At 57.2% G+C, this 18,473-nt stretch overlaps 1 protein-coding gene across 1 annotated transcript in view; it reads left to right on the top strand.

The window, feature by feature from the left end:
* The first annotated feature begins 433 nt into the window (after positions 1 to 433).
* Cpamd8 (C3 and PZP like alpha-2-macroglobulin domain containing 8) overlaps positions 434 to 18,473 on the top strand; it is a 76,722-nt gene continuing 58,682 nt past the window's right edge. Inside the window, exons 1-8 of the mRNA XM_047531901.1 lie at positions 434 to 703; positions 3,984 to 4,135; positions 5,448 to 5,470; positions 12,568 to 12,733; positions 12,803 to 12,855; positions 14,879 to 14,896; positions 15,205 to 15,259; positions 16,956 to 17,069. Of these exons, the coding sequence (XP_047387857.1) occupies positions 456 to 703; positions 3,984 to 4,135; positions 5,448 to 5,470; positions 12,568 to 12,733; positions 12,803 to 12,855; positions 14,879 to 14,896; positions 15,205 to 15,259; positions 16,956 to 17,069 (829 nt within the window). The 5' untranslated portion in view covers positions 434 to 455. The remainder of the gene's footprint in view (positions 704 to 3,983; positions 4,136 to 5,447; positions 5,471 to 12,567; positions 12,734 to 12,802; positions 12,856 to 14,878; positions 14,897 to 15,204; positions 15,260 to 16,955; positions 17,070 to 18,473) is intronic.

The following is an 18,473-nucleotide window of genomic DNA, read 5'->3' as shown; positions in this document are numbered from 1 at the left end:
GTGCAAGGTCCAGGCCAGGGCAGGAGGCAGGGCAGGGGCCCCAGCAGTGGGAGGGTGAAGGTGGTGACGCCCAGGCCCAGCAGTCCCCGGGGTGGGGCAGAGGGGGTTCTTGGAGGGGACCAGGGGACAGCTGTAGAGGCAGCAGGGCAGGGCGCTGGGGTGGGTGGAGCGGAGGTTAGGGAGGGGCAGGAGCGGGAGCGTGCCGGAAGAGTAGGGCGGCCGGTCCGGGGGCTCAGGGACTCCGGGGTGGCGGGGTGGCGGCGGAAGGGCAGGGGGCGTGGTGGGGTGGGCTGGAGCGGGGCGGGGTCGGTCGAGCGAGCCGGGACGGGACGGGTTGAGTCGGGTGAGTCGCGAGAGGAGTGGGGCGGGCGGAGGGAGGACCCGGCGGCCAGCGGGGCGGGTCGGAGGAGGGCGCTGGCCGGGCTGCCCGCTCGGCCCGGCGCGGAGCTGGGCGCATGGCGCCGGGTGCGCACCCGGGCTGTGAACAAAGGGCCCCGGGTGGCGGCGTGGGGACGGCTGCGCTCGGACGGTGGCCCTGGCCCAGTCCGCGCCCGATCCCCTGCCTGGGCGCCGCGCCCCCGCGAAGCGCAAAAATGAGGGGCGCTCTGTCCCGGCCGCTGCTCGTCCGGTTTCTGCTGCTGCTGCTGCTGCTGTCGCCGGTGTCTTCGAGCGACGGAGTGCGCACCGCGCAACCCCAGGGCCTGTGAGTTTCCGTGGGCGACCGAGGAGCCTGGCCGCCTTCTGGGGCGGGGATGGCGGGGACTGGCCCAGAGATTTGCAGCGACCTGACCAAGGCCACACAGCCTCTGCGCAGGGCTGGCCCTGGAGTGCTGTCCCCGTAATCAAAATGCGGAGGGGACGTCTTGAGTCTCCTTGGTGGTCCGCGAAGGTCTAGGGACTCCCCAAAGGTCAGGCTGCCAGGCCAGCCCGCTTTTGGTGTGACTGTCATCTTGGGGGGCGATTTCCAGTTTTCAAGACGAAAAGGTAAGGAGGCCCCTGGGCCTTGGTCAAGAACTGGGAGGAGAGCCCCCCGGAGCTGTTTGCCTTGGGTGGCCGTGGTGGGGGGGGTTGTTTTGCTCAGACATTTTTCTGGAAGTTTGCTTGCAGAGCTTCTGGTGGGTCGCGGTGGTGAGGGGTGAATGACTAGCTGCCGGCAGCAGTTCCTCTGGGTTGGCGTCAGGAGTGATTCCCGACTTGCCAAGTGTAGATGAGCCTTCGGGGCTGGGGTTCAGGGGTGGCGATGCACAAGCTCAGCTGTAGGTCCAGCTGGGCGTGACAAGGGCCTGGTCCACCAGCCCTGGTGCAGGTAAATAGCTAGAGCAGGTGGGGTTGTCACACCCAGCCACGGTTCCTTTCCGGTCATGGTTGGAAAAGTGTCACACAGGGCACCGTGTTCTGAGCATTGGGATTTCCATTCCCTGGGCTTCTTGGAAACTGGTGTCCTTTAGAGTAGGGGTTCCAAGTCCCTGCAGGTGTTTTTTGCCTCTCTGAGGTCATTCCCAAGTGTCTGGAGGCATTTGGGTGGTCACAGCTAGGGGCAGTGCTGTTGAATCTTCTGGGTGGAGGCCAGGGACCCCGGCAAACATCCCGCAGGGCACTGGATGACCCTCCGCCAAGAGGTCTGGACCCAACGGGGAACATCAGCTTAGAAGGACCAAATTCAGAGCCCTTGGGTTGCAGATTTACTTTTTATTTATGTATTTATTCTGTGGTGATACGGGGGTGGGATCCAAGGGGGCTGTCGCACTGAGCTACGTCCCCAGCCCTTTTTATTTTATTTTTTTTTAAATTTTGAGACAGGTTCTCCTAAGTTGCTGGGACTGGCTTCAAATTTGCAATCCTCCTGCCTCAGTCTCCTGAGTTGCTGGGATGACAGGCGTGTGCCCCTGTGTCTGTTGCAGAATTTTAAGCAGTTTTCAGGAGTGTCTGTCCCAGACTAAAGTCACCCCGAGGTCTTCTCTATTGAGTCAAAAGGGATTTCATGCTAGGAGGCCCAGTGGGGATAAGAAGTTCCCAAATGTCCCACCCAGGGTGACGGATTAGCTGGCCTCCAAGCCAGTGCCACCGTTCAGCTAGCCCAAGGGCTCTCCTGTGAAGTAGCCCTGGCTACTCCTTCCTGTGACCTGAGCATTATTTAGGTGGAGAGCCCCTGACTCCAAAATCCAGCATAAATTTGCATACTATCGTAGGGCCAGTTCTGTCCATGCTTACATAAACACCCCATTTCCCAGTCTGGGACCTTCTCAGACCAGAAGGATGAGGAGACAGTACCAGCCTAAGTGTTGGCGAGTGATAGAACTTGGTTGGCAAAACACGCCAACAGCTGCATACAGCTGCAACTTCTGAACAGCTCAGGAGATACAGATTTTGTTATGTGAGGTTCTCTGGATGAAGACTGTAACCCAGATTGGGGTTAGGTAACCAAGGAAACCAAGGAAGTTTACCTGAGAAGGGTAACCAAGGAAAATGGCCACGATTGTGTATTGACCAAACCATCTCCCATTCTCCTCGAGTGCTACATGGAAGACCTCGCTAAGCTCTAGGGCACTCCTGGGAGTCAGACAGAAACACTCTGTCCTCAAGGAAGTCATGTTCCTGTGCTGGAGCCAGGAGGATACCTTCAAACCCAAGGTCATTGTCTGTGCTGGGTAGTGCTAGAATTTGATCATACACAACACATATCCAAGGTCATTGCAAGCTCTGGTTGGTCCTGAGGTTGTACATGTGTGTGATCCCAAGGGACTAATCCGTGGTCACTGTGCAAGCCAGACAGCACTGCATGATCCCGGGGTGAGTGCATACTGTGGCCAGCCCGCGGCCAGCAGCAAATACCACAGACCTGTTCTGTTTTTTGAAACAGAAAATCTTTAATGATAATTGGATGCAGCCCAGTTATCAATTGCATTCATGGAGGGTGCTTTTGGCCTCTTATCCAAGAAATCTCTGCCAAACCCAAGTTCACAAAGACTTTCTCCTGTATTTTCTTCTACTGCTTCTACAATTTTCTCTCTTAAAGTTACACCTCTGACCCACTTTAAGTTAGTCCTAGTGTATGGTGTGAGGTAAGGGTCTAAATTTGTGTTTTTGCATATGGACATGGTATGATCACAGAGAAGATTTTTGAGGAAAAGAAAATCCTAATCTCATTGCCTGGTCCATTTCCTTTTTAGTCTTTGCCTTCTTGGTGCCCATAGTTCTGCATGGTTGGGATGAAAGCATTGCCATTGCTTGGCTTCTTGGCACTTGCCAGGACATTTCATGTGCTGACAGAAACTCTGTGTTTTTCCATGAAATGCTGCAGATACTGGGATGCAGGAGCTCAGGTGGGGAGGTCCTGGGTCTCCGACTGTTTCCTGCCTGGTCGTGTGACCTGGTGCATGTTCTTTATCCTTCTGGAGAGTCAGCTTCTTGTCAGAAAACTGGGATAATGACCCCGGCCTTCCGGAAATGTCTTAGACAGTCAGGGGCTTTTTGAAAAGTGAGAGAAGCTGTCTTGATTAGAATCCTTGTCGACTGGGGCACCTGGCTTGCCTTCTTTGGAGCTTACTTGTTGGCTCTGTAAACGGGATAATTGTAACATTTCTCATATGATGACTGTGAGGATAATATGGGATTTGCTGGTGGCCTGCTTTATGGAGGAGAATATTTTGAACACTGGGTATGTCATATGCAAAGGTCCTGAGGCAGAAGGAAACGGCTGAGAAAGGAGACCAGAGGCCAGAATACAGAGTGAGGGGTGGTGGTGTGATCTGGGTTGATCCCATGAGACCAGATTCTCATCCAACATGGGGGCTTCAGAGGTGAATAAGTCGATGCCAGGCTTCAAGGACTGGTGGCAGATGCAGACACACAAAGCAGCAGTGTCAGCCTGGTGTGGTCAGGAAAAGATGGGAGTCTGCCTCTGGGGAGTTCACCTGGCTGCGCCAGGGTGTTGGCAAGTCCAGGGTGGGTCAGACCTTCTCCTCCCTTCTCCTTTCCTGTAGGGGCTATTTGATCGCTGCGCCCTCTGTTTTCCGCTCAGGCGTGGAGGAAGTCATCAGTGTGACCATCTTTAACTCCCCAAGGGAAGTCATGGTCCACGCTCAGCTGATGGTCCAGGGCGAGGCGGTGGCACAGAGCCAGGGAGCCATCCTGGGTAGGTCCTCCAGTGCCTGACCAGGGCTTCCTCTCCTTCCCAGAGTGGAGCACTGGGCCTCCCGGGCTGGGGCATCTTGGACGTTGCTTTCCTTTCTTCCTCTTCCCATCCTGGGAGGTAGGGAGGAGGGGAGGCGGGCTGCCATCTCCCAGTGTGACAGATGGAGAGAGAGCGTGAGGTCCAGGAAAGGAAGCCCCCTGCTAGTCGTGGCGTAATATCCAGCAGGCCCTGGTCCCCAGTGGCCCTGGGTCAGTGGGTGCAGACCCAGGCCAGAGATGGGGCAGGGGACCTGGAGGGGACCTCATGACCACCTCAGACCTTCCCTTGGGCTCCAGCGCCCCTGTTGACCAGCTGGGCTCGCGGATCTGCCACTGTGATCTGCCACATCAGCTGTGGCGCTCAGCTCCCGGGCAGTCTCTCGCCTTTAGTGAGCACAGAAGAGAAGGGTGGGGGCCTCCGCCGGGAGCTTGTGGTCCTGCAGAGCCTCCTTCTCCCAGAGCGTCACGCACAGGGACACAGGACGTGAGGGGCTCTGAGGCCAGCGAGGCTGCTCCTATCCCGGGGGTGGAGTTCCACAGGCAGCCCCTCCTGGGTGGCTCCGGTGGCTCCAGCAACACAGCTTTATTAACAGCAGAAAGCCGACTGTGAGCCGGGACTGGCTCGCGCCGCCAATCCCTTATGGGGCCTGTTTCTCCGCCAGAGACCAGGGGGTTCCCTCTGATTGGTGGATCTTGGGTCATGTGTTCTACCCTGAGCCAATCCCTGTGACCAGGAGGAAGGCCTATGCAGATTAGCACAGAGCCCCCAGGGAGATGGGTACTGCCCTTGGGAGCCAGAGAACCCGGAGAGTTCCAAGAAATGTGGGGTTCTGTTAGGAAATAAGGGAATGCATACTAGGAGGCTAACCAAGTCCTGGAGACCGGAAAGCCCAGGACAGGTCTAAGAACCTCAGGCGACTCGATGCAGATAGAAGAGCTGAGGGGATGGTGGGAAACCAGTTCTAGTCTACTGGGCTGAGCTCCACTGGGGACCTCAGTGTCCTCTTCTTTCTCTCCACCCCTCTCCTTGTTCCTCTCCCCTGGTGTTTCCTCTTTACCTCCCCCACAGCTTACTTTGGGCAGGGGCCAGGGATGAGGTAAATGAAGTAGGCAGGCCGGCCACTTTCCCCTGAAGAGCTCAGCTTTGCCCATCCCCTCCAGCCCTCCCCGCCTGCCATCTTTGGAGAAAACCTCTCACATCTGCCAATCCCAACAGTTCCGGATTTAACTTTCTTCCTTTTCTTTTCTTTCTTTTTTTTTTTTTTTTTTTTTAGATAAAGGAACAATCAAACTCGAGGTAAGCTGGGAATTTTAAAAATCATAAACCCTACCTGGGTAATAAAGGATTGAATGGAAAGGAACAAGAGAAGTTGCTGGTGTTTTGAGAAAAATGGGGACTTGTAAGACGTGATTGGCGAAGGTTGGGAAGCGGGCCCTGCCCCCCATCCCACCTCCACTCTTCCCACTTCCACGTCTCCTGCTAAGTCTTGTCCGCATCAAGACAGGTGTGCTCATGGTTTCGATTAAAGGTCTCCCCCGCGGTGTCTCCTGCTGTTTACTCCAGCATGTCTCTCAGCTTGTCTCAGCATGCTCCTCAGTGTCCTCAGTCTCTGTTGTGATTTGCATCCTCCTGCTCACGCCGCCTGCTGAGCCCTTGCGTTCCCTGACTCACGCACCCCCACCTTGCGCACGGATTTCATTTGATGATTTTTTCAGTGCTGGGGAGGAGCCCAGGCTCTGGGCGTGCTAGGCAAGCCCTCCCCACTCGCCGCGCACCCAGCCTGTAGATGTTTTTTTTTTTTAAGATTGTTTTCAGTGGGTCTGGGGGTGTAACTGGGGGGGGGGGCAGCACTTGTCTAGCGTGTACCAGGCCCCGGGTTCCACCCCAGCACCACCACCAAAAAACAAGTCGACAGAGTTTTCTCAAAAATAAGCTTGTGCTTATTTTTAAAAATTTTTAGTTGTAGATGGAAACCATACCTTTATTTCACTTGTTCATTTTTTATGGAGGGCTGAGAATCGAACCCAGTGCCTCGCAGGTGCCGGGCAAGCACCCTGCCACTGAGCCACCCCGGCCCTGGTCGCAGAGTTTCGACATTATAATCTGACACTCGCCGGGGTTTCTGTGCGTCCAGCAGTGCTGGCCCTCCGGATGCCTTTCCAGGCTAAGAAGCGTGACGAGGTCGCGATGTGAGCTCCGGCGGGTGGTGCTTGTCCCGGGAGACACCCCAGTGCCTGTTCCCGGCCTCGCCTGCCACGCGTTAGGGACCAGATGTCTCCACAGTCTCTTCGGCACTGATATTGTTATTTTAAAATCATTTTACATCCCCAGCTACACTGTACAGGGTTCTCTGACATGGATTTTTAGGCTGGAGCCCCTGGATTTCAGGGTTTGCTGGCCTTGTCTGCATTAGCTGTCCCTAACCTTTACCAGATGCTCCCAGAGCCCTCGAGCAACTGGCTCCTTTAAACTACAGTGTTCCCAGCCCCAGTGGTGGGAAGAGAGCCCGGGAGGCTCCCCCTCACGGGGTGTGTTGTCCAGGGCCGTGGTCTTCCTGCCCGCCGCCCCTCCAGTGCCTCTTTCTGCCAGAGCCGGGACGAGCCAGGCCTTGCGCATGCTGGGTGAGCCTGCAGCACCCAGCTCCCCCCGGCCCCGCAGGCCTTCTTTGCACTGAGAGAAACCTTTCTGCAAGGCCGTGGTTCTTACCTGGTGGGTGGCTTTGCCCCCACGCCCCACCCCAAGGGGGCTTTTGGTGATGCCTGGAGACGTCACCTGGGGAGGGGCACTGCCGGCATCTACTGGGTTGAGGCCAGGGCCGCTGGACTCCTGCACTGCTCAGGAAGCCCCCACCCCAGAGAAGGCCACGCCCCATATGTCCACAGCTGGGGAACCCCGAATAAAGACCAGAGCGCCCTGCCAGCTTCCTGTGATCAGATCTGCTGTCTTGGGACATCAGAGACAGGCTGGACGGATGTTTAGAACTTGTGCTGTCCCCAGCCACCCGGCATCCCATATGCTGGGGATTTGCACGAGCCTTTGAGGAAGGGCTGTGTGATTCTGAGAGGGCGTCCAGCAGGTCTCAGGACGGGACTTCTAGAGACTTCCAAGAAGGGGCTTAAGATGGAACACTCAGCACAGCTCTGGATAAGCATTTCTCAGCTTGAGGGGAGGGGATTCCGCCCCCTGGCAACGTCCAGAGATGGCTGTGGTGGTCACAATTGCTAGGGGTACTGCTATCAGCACCCAGTAGCGGGAGGCCTGGGATGCTGAGAAACATTCTGCAGTGCTCAAAACAGCCCACGTGGCAAAGGAAGATTCAGCCCCAACTGTCAATAGTGCTGAGGCTGAGAATTCTGCTCTGTAGAGTGAACGTTTGGGTGTCCGATGACAGCAACACTGCTCTCGGAGTGCAGGATGCCCTCTTTGTTCTACAGTAGTTAGTCAGTTTTCCGTTACTATAATAAAATACTTGAGATAATTAACTTATAAAGAGAAAAGCTTTATTCTGGCTATGGTTCTGGAAGTTTCAGTCCACGATCAGATGGCCCTGTTGCTCTGGGCTTGTGGAGCATCGCATCATGGCAGGTGTGCATGGTGGAGCAAAACCACTTAGAGGATGGTCCAGGAGCAAGAAGGGAGAGGCAGAGGCCTGCGTCCCCAAGCCCCTTTGAGGCCACACCCCCAATAACACAAAAGCCTCCCATGAGGCTCCACCTCCAAAGGTTGCTCTGCACCTCCCAAAAGCACCACCTGGGAACCAACCCTTTAATACATGGACCTCAGGGACACTAATCCAAACCAAAGCAGCCGCCCCGGGGTCTCCTCTGGGCACACAGGAGTTTGAGGGTGTGGAGTTTGGAAGCCAGTGCTGTGGGGACCCACCACCAGCTTCGGGACTATGGGCAGGCCCTGCCCAGTCTGAGCCTTGCCTCTCATTGTGCAGCAAGGGTGTTGCTCAGAGCCTCTTGGTGGAACTTCTAGAAATCGTACCTAAAACCCAGCAATGCTTGCTTTATTCTGATGGTTTGGAAATATCCATGCATCGAGTAATGTTTGTCTCTCAAATGTCTGCTGGGCCTTCCTTGGAAGTTGAACACAGTCCTGCTTTCTGTGCCACCAGCTTACCAAAGGGGGAGGTCAGAACATAATAAAATGTATGTGATTATATTTTAAGATATATCAGGGGAAGGGAGAGGATGCTGAGGGAATAGCAGAGTAGAACTGTACTTTCTATGACAGGGAGAGTGACATTTGGGCAGAGAACAGAAGGGGTAAGGCATTCCAGGAAGAAGAAATGGCCCGTGCAAAGGTCCTGAGGCAGGAAAGAGAAAAAGAGAGGCAGCCCTTGGCTTGGAGCAGAGAAAAACACAAGAGCTCCTGTAAAGAGTGGGAGGAGGGTTTCTAATCTGTGGACTCAGCCTCGCCTACATTCCTTTGGCCAGTTTGATAGACTGGATAACTAAGAGCAAGAAGGGTCCTTATGGCCACCACCTGTGTGTCTACATGTGCCGAGTTCTTCATATGCATGATCGGAGTGCCTCAAGGTCAGCATTACACCCACTTCCCAGAAGAGCAGATGGAAGGTCAGGCTGATTCTCATGGTCATGCTGGGGTGTGTACAGGGCTTTGCCTCCCCTGCCACAGACCCGGGTCTCCTGGGGGAGTTTCAGGTCTTCTGGGACCTGGGCAGTGTCTGAGGCTGGGCTTCCAGCTCTCTGGTCACCCAGGGCCACGTGCAAGGGATGCTCTGGATCAGGGGCCTGCATGCTGGGCCTCCCGGGGACTTGCCTAGGCTGTGCATCCCAGAGGAGGGCAGGACAGGGTCCTTTAGTCCAAGACCCACATCTGGACTGAGAGGGTCTTCCTGGCCTGTCAGGGGAGAGGGCTGGGCCCAGAGTGAAGTCAGCCACCTCTGGATGTTTGTTGGAGCTGACAACTGGTCCAGCCTTCCCAAAGAGGAGCTGGCCCCCAAAGCCTCTTTCCTTACTTGGCTCCTGGGATCTCCACCTTTGCTCTTGGCCTCCAGTGCTGCTAACTTGTCCTGGCCACCTTCTCGATGAGTCTCCCATGTCTTTTGTGCTTGGATCTCAGTCCTCAAGCCCTTTGGTGTCACTGATGTTAAATGAGTGAACTTGGATCACTGATGTTAGGATTGGAGGGGTGTAGCAGTGTATTTCTTGTTGCTATAACAAAGTACCTGGAGCTGGGTAATTTATAAAGAGAAGAAGGTTATTTCATTCATAGTTTTCGAGACTGGAGGTCCAGGATCAGGGGGCCCCATCTGTTCAGACTCGGGCATAGGCCCCTTTGGTGGGGTTCCGTCATGGTAGGAACACGTACCAGACAGAGAGATGAGGTGGTGAGAGAGGAGGCCAAGTGCCCGGGCCAGGTTCACCCTATGACAACCTCCCCTTGTGGAAACCGGCCCGAGTCCCTGAAGACCTGCATGAAGCCCTTCCCAGGGTGATGCCCTCTGGCCTAACCCCCTCCGCCAGGCCCCACCCCAAGGGTCCCACACTGCTCAACGTCTCTGCAGGGGGACCAAGCGTCTAGCATGTGAATCTCTGGGGGGACCTTGTCCGACCATATCCGTAGCACAGCCAGGAACCTGCTCAGTCCAGAATATTCTGGAAAGACCCTTGAGGGCCGGCAGTAGGACACTGTTTTGAGAGCAGCCCTGCAGCCTTTGTGACCTGGGCCGCGTCAGGCTGTGTCTCCCAGGGCCATGCGTGATGGGGGCTCCGCAGCCTTCCCGGGCGAGCACCGCAGGGGGCAGGGCCGCCACACCAAGCCCCCCGCCGCTGAGTCCCCCACGGCCTCCCCGGGGGTCACTGGAAACAAAGGAAGAGGGCGCCCCGCAGGGCCTGCTGTCTTCTCCCAGGGGGACCCCTCCCTGGGAAGGAGCACCCCCACCGCCGTCTTCCCAGGCCTGTTCCAGGCGGGCAGAACACTTTCCTCCCTCTTTAACCTTTGGCCAAAGTGGAGAAGTTTCCAGAAACAGGGCAGGTAAGGATTTTTGGACTGGAGTCCGGGCTGAGGTTGATCCCCATGGCTGGTCCTGAACAAGGAGCCTGCAGCCCAGAGAGCCTCCCAGCGGAAGGAGGCGGGAGGCCGGAGGAGGCCGGGGCGGAGGTCCTGGCGCCCCCGGCCTGCCTGGGCGCGGCCCCCTGAGGATCAGGAGTTTGGCACAAGGCTTTGTGCGTAGCCTGAGCCAAGGTCCCGCACCCACGGGCCGCGCCCGGCCTGGAAGGGGAGCGTGGGGGCTCCTGGGAGAGGGCGGCCGCCGGCCAGGACCCAGGCGCGGCCCCGGGTCCCACGGAGGGAGGCCTGAGGGTCGTTTGCGTCCGGCTGACGAGGCGCCTCTGAGCATGACTCACACGCTGGGGTGCTGCTCACTGCCTAGAGACACAGGAGGACTGTGGACGTCTGCCCTGCACTGACGGGAAGTGTGTCCCGGCGAAGCCTCGGCCGGGGTCCTTGCCATCTATGTGGGAAACATCCTCTCTCTCTCTTTTTTTTTTCTAAACATTTTAAAGTGTACAATTTGATTTTCTTCTTTGTCATTTTATTTTATTTTTTAAATATATTTTTTGAATATATTTTTTTAGATGTTGATGGGCCTTTATTTTATTCATTTATTTTTGTGTGGTGCTAAGAATCGAACCCAGGGCCTCACGCAAGTTAGGCAAGCGCTCTACCCCTGAGTGGCAACCCCAGCCCCTTTTTTTGCCATTTTAAAATGGCATTTGATACAACTTGTAGGGCTTTACAACCACCTCTGTCTAGTTCCGGAACGTTTCCATCCCCCTAAAGGAGACCCTGTCCCCACCGCCCCTCCGCCCCCCAGGCCTGACAGCCACTGACCTGCTTTCTGTCTCTGTGGATTTGTCTGTTCTGATTGTTTCACATAAATACAAGCACGGACTGGGCCTGCAAGTGTTTTAGAGGGAAGGGAATAGAGGAGCGTATATACTGTGCGTATCATACATCTGATGTCTACAGTTGGTCCTCCATATCTGTGGGCTCCAGATCTGTGGTTTCCACCAACAGCAGGTAAAAAAATATTTGAACAAAAAATCGCTTCTGCACCAAATACGTAGAGATTATTTTCTTGTCATTATTTCCTAAACAATTCAGTAGATCAGCTGCGTCCCCAGCATTTACCTTGTATGAGGAACTGTAAGTCATCTCAAGAGGATTTAAAGTCCCAGGGAGAAAGTGGTCGGTTCTGTGCAAATATTATGCTACCTTTTGCAAAGGACTTGATCTCCCATGGATTCGGGTCCCCTGGGGAGTCCTGGAACCGGAGCCCTTCAGACACCGAGGATCTCACACACACACACACTCACACACACACTCACACACACACACACTCATGCACACTCACACACACACTCACACACTCAAACACACATTCACACACACACATTCACACACACACACTCAAACACACATTCACACACACACTCACACACATTCACACACACTCACATTCACACACACACACTCACACACTCAAACACACATTCACACACACACATTCACACACACACACTCAAACACACATTCACACACACACTCACACTCACACACATTCACACACACTCACATTCACACACACACACTCACACACTCAAACACACATTCACTCACACTCACACTCACACACACATTCACACACTCACACTCACACACATTCACACACACTCACATTCACACACACACACTCACACACTCAAACACACATTCACACACACTCACACTCACACACACATTCACACACACTCACTCACTCACACATGTGCTCACACATGCACTTACACACTCACACACTCATACACACACAGAGACACACTCACACTCACACTCACACACACACACTCACACACTCAAACACACATTCACTCACACTCACACACATACACACTCACACTCACACACTCACACACACACACACACACACACACACACTCTCATGTCTATGGGGCTGGGGCGGGCCTCTCTGTCCCTGTCACCCACGGTGAATACGCTTGGGGACGAGGGGCAATGGTTCTTCTGACTGTCCCCAGGCGGTGAGTCAAAAGGCTCTGTGACGTGTGGTGTCGCAGAGGCCACGTGACTGAGCTAGGCCCGCGTTCCTCAGCACAGACCCGCTGGCACTGGGGCGGGGTCCTTCTTTACCATGGGAGGGGGTCCTGGTCCCCACCAGCAGCAGCCCCGCCCCGGCTCCCCCTCACTAGATGCCAGCATGCCCCTGGCTGCCAGGAGACCCCCAAACATCTTGAAACTGTCCCCTGGGGAGCGGTCACTCCAGGCCAGCGCCCCCTTTCTAGAGCTCTGACTGCTTTCCCATCGTCTGGGCCCCTGTCGGGGACCCTGTGCTCTGCTCGCAGGTCCCCACGGGCCTCCGGGGCCAGGCGCTCCTGAGGGTGCAGGGCCACGGCCAGCGGGCGGAGGAGGGCACCCTCTTCCACAACCAGACCTCGGTGACCGTGGACGGCCGGGGTGCCTCTGTGTTCATCCAGACGGACAAGCCCGTGTACAGGCCCGGGCACCGAGGTGGGTGTCGGCGTGGCGGCGGGGGGCAGGGCGCCGCCGGAGCTGCCAGCTGTCCCCTCTTTCTTTCAGTGCACGTCGGCATCTTCACCGTCTCCCCCGACCTGAGGCCCGTCAGCGGGAAGGTGAGCCTGGCTTCTGGAGGTGTTCCAGACGCGCCTGGCTGGACGCCTGGCCCGCCATGTCCCCCTCTTCCCCCCTGAGCTCTGAGTATCCTCTAAGAATCAAAGAGCAGCCAGCACAGCGGCGCACGCCTGCAATCCCAGCCACCCAGGAGGCGGCGGCAGGAGGATCCCAAGTTCAAGGCCGGCCTCAGCCACGCAGTGAGGTCCTAAGAAACTTAGCGAGACCCTGTCTCCAAATAAGAAATAGAAAAGGGCTGGAGATGGAGTTTAGCAGGAAAGTGCCCTGGGTTCAATCCCCAGAGCCAAAACAAAACGAGAACAATTGTCACTTTTTAAAAATTCTGACATTGGTACGACGATAGTGACATAAAATCCAGTCGCCTGATGATGTCCTGTCTCACAAGCTTCTTTGCCGGCCAAGACTCAGATCCTGGATGGTGCGTTGCTCTTAAGTGTCCCGTTCTGCGGCCTGAGTTGTCTGCTGTGACAGTGACATTTTCCGAGAGTCCAGGTGTGGTTTTGCAGCCTGTCCCTCGGGAGGCTGGCCTGCCGGCTCTTGGAGCAGGTTCAGCAGACAGGGCGCTGGATGTTCCTGTGCATGGTGGTGTCAGGAGGCACTGCTGCGGGCCGGTCCTGCTGCGTGGGGGTCGGGGGCCCGCTGGGGCTCGGTAGCCTCTGCTCGGCAGCCTCTGCTCGGCAGCCTCTGCTCAACAGCCTCTGCTGGGCCCCTCCTCTGCCGAGTCACCTTTGCCCTTTGGTCCTCAATTGGTTTTCTGTAGGGGACACCTGAGACCAGGTGGACGCCCTGGCGCTCCTCAGAGGCTGGCTGATGGTCCCGCATCCGCAGGCGGGTCACAGGTCACGTGACCGTAATTGCACAGTGTCGATGCTTCTGCCTCTCCTGTCCCTCTGCACTTATTTGTTGTCATTCTGCTGCAAGAAGGAGCTTCGGAAAGGGCGTTGTGGGCACAGAAAGAGATTGAAGTGAATCGTATCTGGAGCGAAGACGGGAAGGGGCCAGAAGTACCTGCAGCTTAGGAACCCCAGGGTGATTTGGGTGGGGTGCTAGCCCTGCTGCTTGGGCATGTCCCCGGGAAGAGCAGGCTCGGATCCCGCCTTGGGACTCATACACAAGAAAATAACCCTGCAGATTTCCCCAGCAGGTGGGTCACCAGCCCAGAACCACAGTCTGTAGGCACGCTCCACTCCTTCTTGTCCCTCAGGACCCCTAAGTCACTGTGCTTCTCTCATTGGACACTCCCCTGCCCCCAGGGGATCGAACTCAGGACTGTGAGCATGTTCGGCAAGCACTCGATCACTGAGCGACATCCCCAGCCCCTTTTTATCTTGAGACAGAATCTCGTTGAGTTGCTGAGGCTGACCTTGAACTTGCCGTCCTCCTGCCTTAGCCTCCGGAGTTGCTGGGATTATGGGTTTGCGCCACCGCGCCTGGCTTCACTGGATACATTAGGCACTTGCCCACTCTTTGATGTGATCTCATTGTCCTAGTCTATTTCGTGTTGCTATAACAAGAGACCAGAGGCGGGGTACTTTATTTTTTAAAAGGGGGGTTTATTAGCTTACAGTTTCGGAGGCTTGAAGTTCAAGATCTGGCCTCTGGGGAGGTCTCCTGGCTATGTCATGCAGGGCGGTGCCATCAAGAGACAGAGGCCATGCGGTGAGACAGGAAGCAAGAGAGCGGGGAGGGGAGGCTGGCCTTTGAGAGCCACCTGGTCTCTCAGGAGCTGACCCACTCCCATGAGACAGGTCAGCGGACCCTCAAATCCGGTCGCCTTTCAAAGTCCCTCGACCTCTTAGCACCCCTACGTCGGGCCTTAAATTTCAATATTCATTTTTGGGATGACGAGCCACAGGCAACCGCAGCAGACTAAGACTTTAACATATGTATTTTGGGGGGAAAAACTCAGCCCTTAACAGCAACTGTGCCTGAAGACACATCACGCACAGAGGCCTGGGAACTTTCTGGAAGCTGTGCTCACTGCCCCGTGTGTCTGTCCTGCAGGTAGACGCGTACATCCTGGTGAGTGGCCGCGACCCTCCTGACTGGCTTGGGCCCCAGCCTGCCCTCTGTGGGATCTGGTCTGTTTCTCCCACCAGCCTCTGTGGACCCCTCCCCACCTGCCCCAGCCCATCCTGCCTGACCGGGACCGTCCTGGTCCCTGGGTCTGTTCATCTGTGTCCCTCTGCACACGGCTCCCTGAACAGGAGTGGCCCAGAACGGCCCCTTCTGCCCTCGGTCCTCAAAGAGCCCCTTTCCGGTCGGGAGTGTCCTTTAGTCTCAGGTCCCACGTGGCCACGCCAGCCGCCCTGTACCCCTGTGCCCTGCAGGACCCCCGCGGCTCTCGGATCCTGGAGTGGAGGCGCCTGAGGAGGCTGTGCTGTGGTGAGTGCCTGGCCGGCCCCTCCCGCCCCTGCTGAAGATGCGGCAGACCTTCAGGGGGAGCCCAGGGTGCCGTGTCCCAGCGCCCCCTGACGTGCCCCAGCTGGAGGGGACCAGGGGAGCAGGGGCAGGCTCTGCCACCTGGTAGCCGGTGCCACCCGGGGTTCAGGTCCCGGAGCCTCAGTGCAGCCCTCCACCCTTCTCTGCAGCGCGGGGACCCTCCACACGTTTCTTGGTGGCCAGGACCCCCGGGCTCCGTGGATCCAGACCTTTCTGGCATAGCGTGACTCCCGAGGCAGGTCGCCGACCGCCTCACCCTGCCGTGCGATTCCTCTTCCAGCTAGACCTTAGGAAATCCTCTGCGCTGGGCGAGGGAGCCACTCCTCTTTCTCTGTGACAGTCAGGGTCACGTCCCACTTTGCCACTGCTGTGAGGTGGGGCCCCGGGGCAGGAGACGGGTGGGGCTGGGGGTCTGAGCACAGCCGTGCACGTGCTGAGGCCGTCCAGGGACGAGGTGACTGTGGATCCCAGGTGGGACTCACCGGCCTGCTGGGGACCCTCCTCCTGTCCCTGTCCTGGCCCTCGGTCTCCCTTGCTCTGCTCCTCCTCCACTCTGCTCCCTCCTCCCGCTGGGTCATCCTCTCTCCTTCTGGCCTCCTCAGAGAGGCGGACACCGCAGAGGGCCAGCTCTCAGCCTGGGGGAACAGACCAACTGAGCAGTCCAGGGGACCTGCTCCCGCCGGCTCGGCCTCACCTGCCAGTAGCAGACCCAGCCAGGGACGAGGTCGAAGTCCTCATGGTCCAATGGCTTCCCAAAGCCCCACTCTGAGCCCCAGAGATGTTGGGCGACGTACTGGGTCCAAACCATAAGACTACCTATCATCATCACCTACCTACCCACCTACCTGTCTACCTGTCTACCCACCTACCCACCTACCTGTCTACCTGTCTACCCACCTACCTACCTACCTGTCTACCTACCTACCCACCTACCCACCTACCTGTCTACCTACCTGTCTACTTACATATCTACCTACCTACCCACCTACCCACCTACCTGTCTACCTACCTGTCTACTTACCTGTCTACCTACCTACCCACCTACCTACCTATCCATCTACCTACCTACCTACCTACCTACCCACCTACCTACCTACCCACCTACCTGTCTCTCTGTCTGTCCTCCCGTCCTCTGTCTAGCCTGGGGTCTCTCTCCTTGCTCTCCTCTGTGTTTATCTATCGTTCTGTCTTGCCATCCATTGTTCTGTCATCTGTCTATAATTCTATCCACTCTTCTGACTTCTGTCTGTCGTCTATTTATCATCCCCTCCCTGCATCTCAGTGATTCTCACCCAGGAGTGACTTGTCCCCTTGGGGTGTCGGTAATGCCTGGTGACGTCTCAGGTTGTCATGCCGTGTGTTGGGGGCTGGGACCTGGCATCCGGTGGGTGGGGCGAGGGACGCTGCTTGACACCCACAGTGCAGAGAACCGTCCGGTCCTGGGTGTGTCTGCCCAGGCTCGGAATGACAGGTGGGGCCGAGCTGGTGAGTGGAACCAGCCATGTCCCTTGCTGGGGCCTGACACGGGCTGCAGGGAGCCTCCAGGAGCCTGAGGTGCTGCCAGACGGGGCTGAGGACTGGCTCCCGCTGGCCGCCCTGCAGGGTCCTGCCCAGCACAGACCCCCCTCTGTCCCCACAGGTGTCACCAACATGAGCTTCCCCCTGTCCGACCAACCCGTGTTGGGGGAGTGGTCCATTTTTGTGGAGTTGCAGGGCCACGTGTACAACAAGTCCTTCGAAGTGCAGAAGTACGGTAAGGGGGCTCCGGACCCTGGGATCCCCACCTGGGGGACGGCAGGTGCAGGAGGAAGCAGCAGGGCTGCAGGAGGGGGAGCGAGCCCGGGCACCGAGGGTTGCTGATCCCGACGTGCGTCCTTTTGAAAATCATTTGCATGTGGCTGATGAAGTCGCATGACATGAAATAAATGGGTTGCTGTCACCGTTTCTCAGTGTCCAGTGCAGGGACATTGAACACGTGTCCAGTGTTTGTAGCCCTGACCACTTCCCGCCCCAGAGCTGTCTGTCTTCCCAGTGAGACTGTCCCCTCTGGACACTCGCGCCCCGCCCCTCCCCCGGCCCCTGCCACCGCCCTTCTACCTTGGGTCCCTATGAATGTGACAACGGTAAGGACCTCACACAGTGGGATCAGACAGTGCAGCCTGGGGACTGGTTTCAGGATCCCCTGGGGACGCCGCAATGCACGGCCTCAGCCCCGTACGGAGGGGTGTGGTGTTTGCCTAGAACCCCGCACAGACCCCTGCAGACCTCGAGTCCCCTCTCGGTGACTCGCGACACCTCATGCCCTGTGCGTGCGATGGAAGTAGCTGTTACACTGGATTATTCAGGGGTTCATGACGAGGAGAGAGAAGTCACCCGCTCCATTCAGGCGCAGCACCTTCCCGAGCGCCTCCCATCCGCGGTCGGGTCTGAGCCCGAGGACGCAGTCGGGGTGTGGAGGCCGCGGTCCGGGGTGTGGAGGCCGGGGCTTGGGTCCTGGGCGGCTGCTTATTTTCACTTAGCACGCTGTCCTCAAGGTCCGTCCCGGCCACAGCAGGAGTTGGGGTTCCCTTCTTGGGGACGCTCTGTGGGCGTTCTCCACGGAGCGGAGGAGGGACGGGCCGCGGGCGCTGCCCAGGAGACGGCTCCCGTGGTGAGGAGGGACCCGGGCCCGCCACTCGGCTCTCCGCTCTGTCCTCACTGGACTTCTCCCCTCTGGGCCGAGGGGCAGCCCGAGGCTGGGGCTGGGGCTCAGCGGAGGAGCGCTGGCCAGCCCGGGCGGGCACTGGGTTCCATCCTCAGTGCCGCATAAAAACAAATAAATAAAATGGGGCATCGTGCCCGCCTACAACTAAGAGAGGAGCCAGGTCCCTGGGGGCGGCCGTGGCTGCCTGGCCCCGGTTGTGGGCACCAGAAGCCCAGTGCAAATGCCCCTTGGCAACAGAAAGGAATGCCGTCATCTCCCCATTTTCCACCATTCCACCTGCGGGTCGGTGGCCCACAGTCCACCCAGAATGAAACCGTAATATGGAAAATTCCAGAAATAAGCCATCCGCATGTTTTAAATTGCTGCCATTCTGGGCAGCACAATGACCTCGCCTGCCGTGGATGCAGACCGTCCCTTTGTCCAGCCGCTAGGGGCAGGTCCTGGTGGTGGCCC

The sequence above is a fragment of the Sciurus carolinensis genome, chromosome 17, assembly GCF_902686445.1.
Source record: "Sciurus carolinensis chromosome 17, mSciCar1.2, whole genome shotgun sequence".
NCBI classification, from domain to species: domain Eukaryota; kingdom Metazoa; phylum Chordata; class Mammalia; order Rodentia; family Sciuridae; genus Sciurus; species Sciurus carolinensis.
Note: the sequence above shows the minus strand (reverse complement) of the source record. Positions and strands in the feature narration are given on the sequence as shown.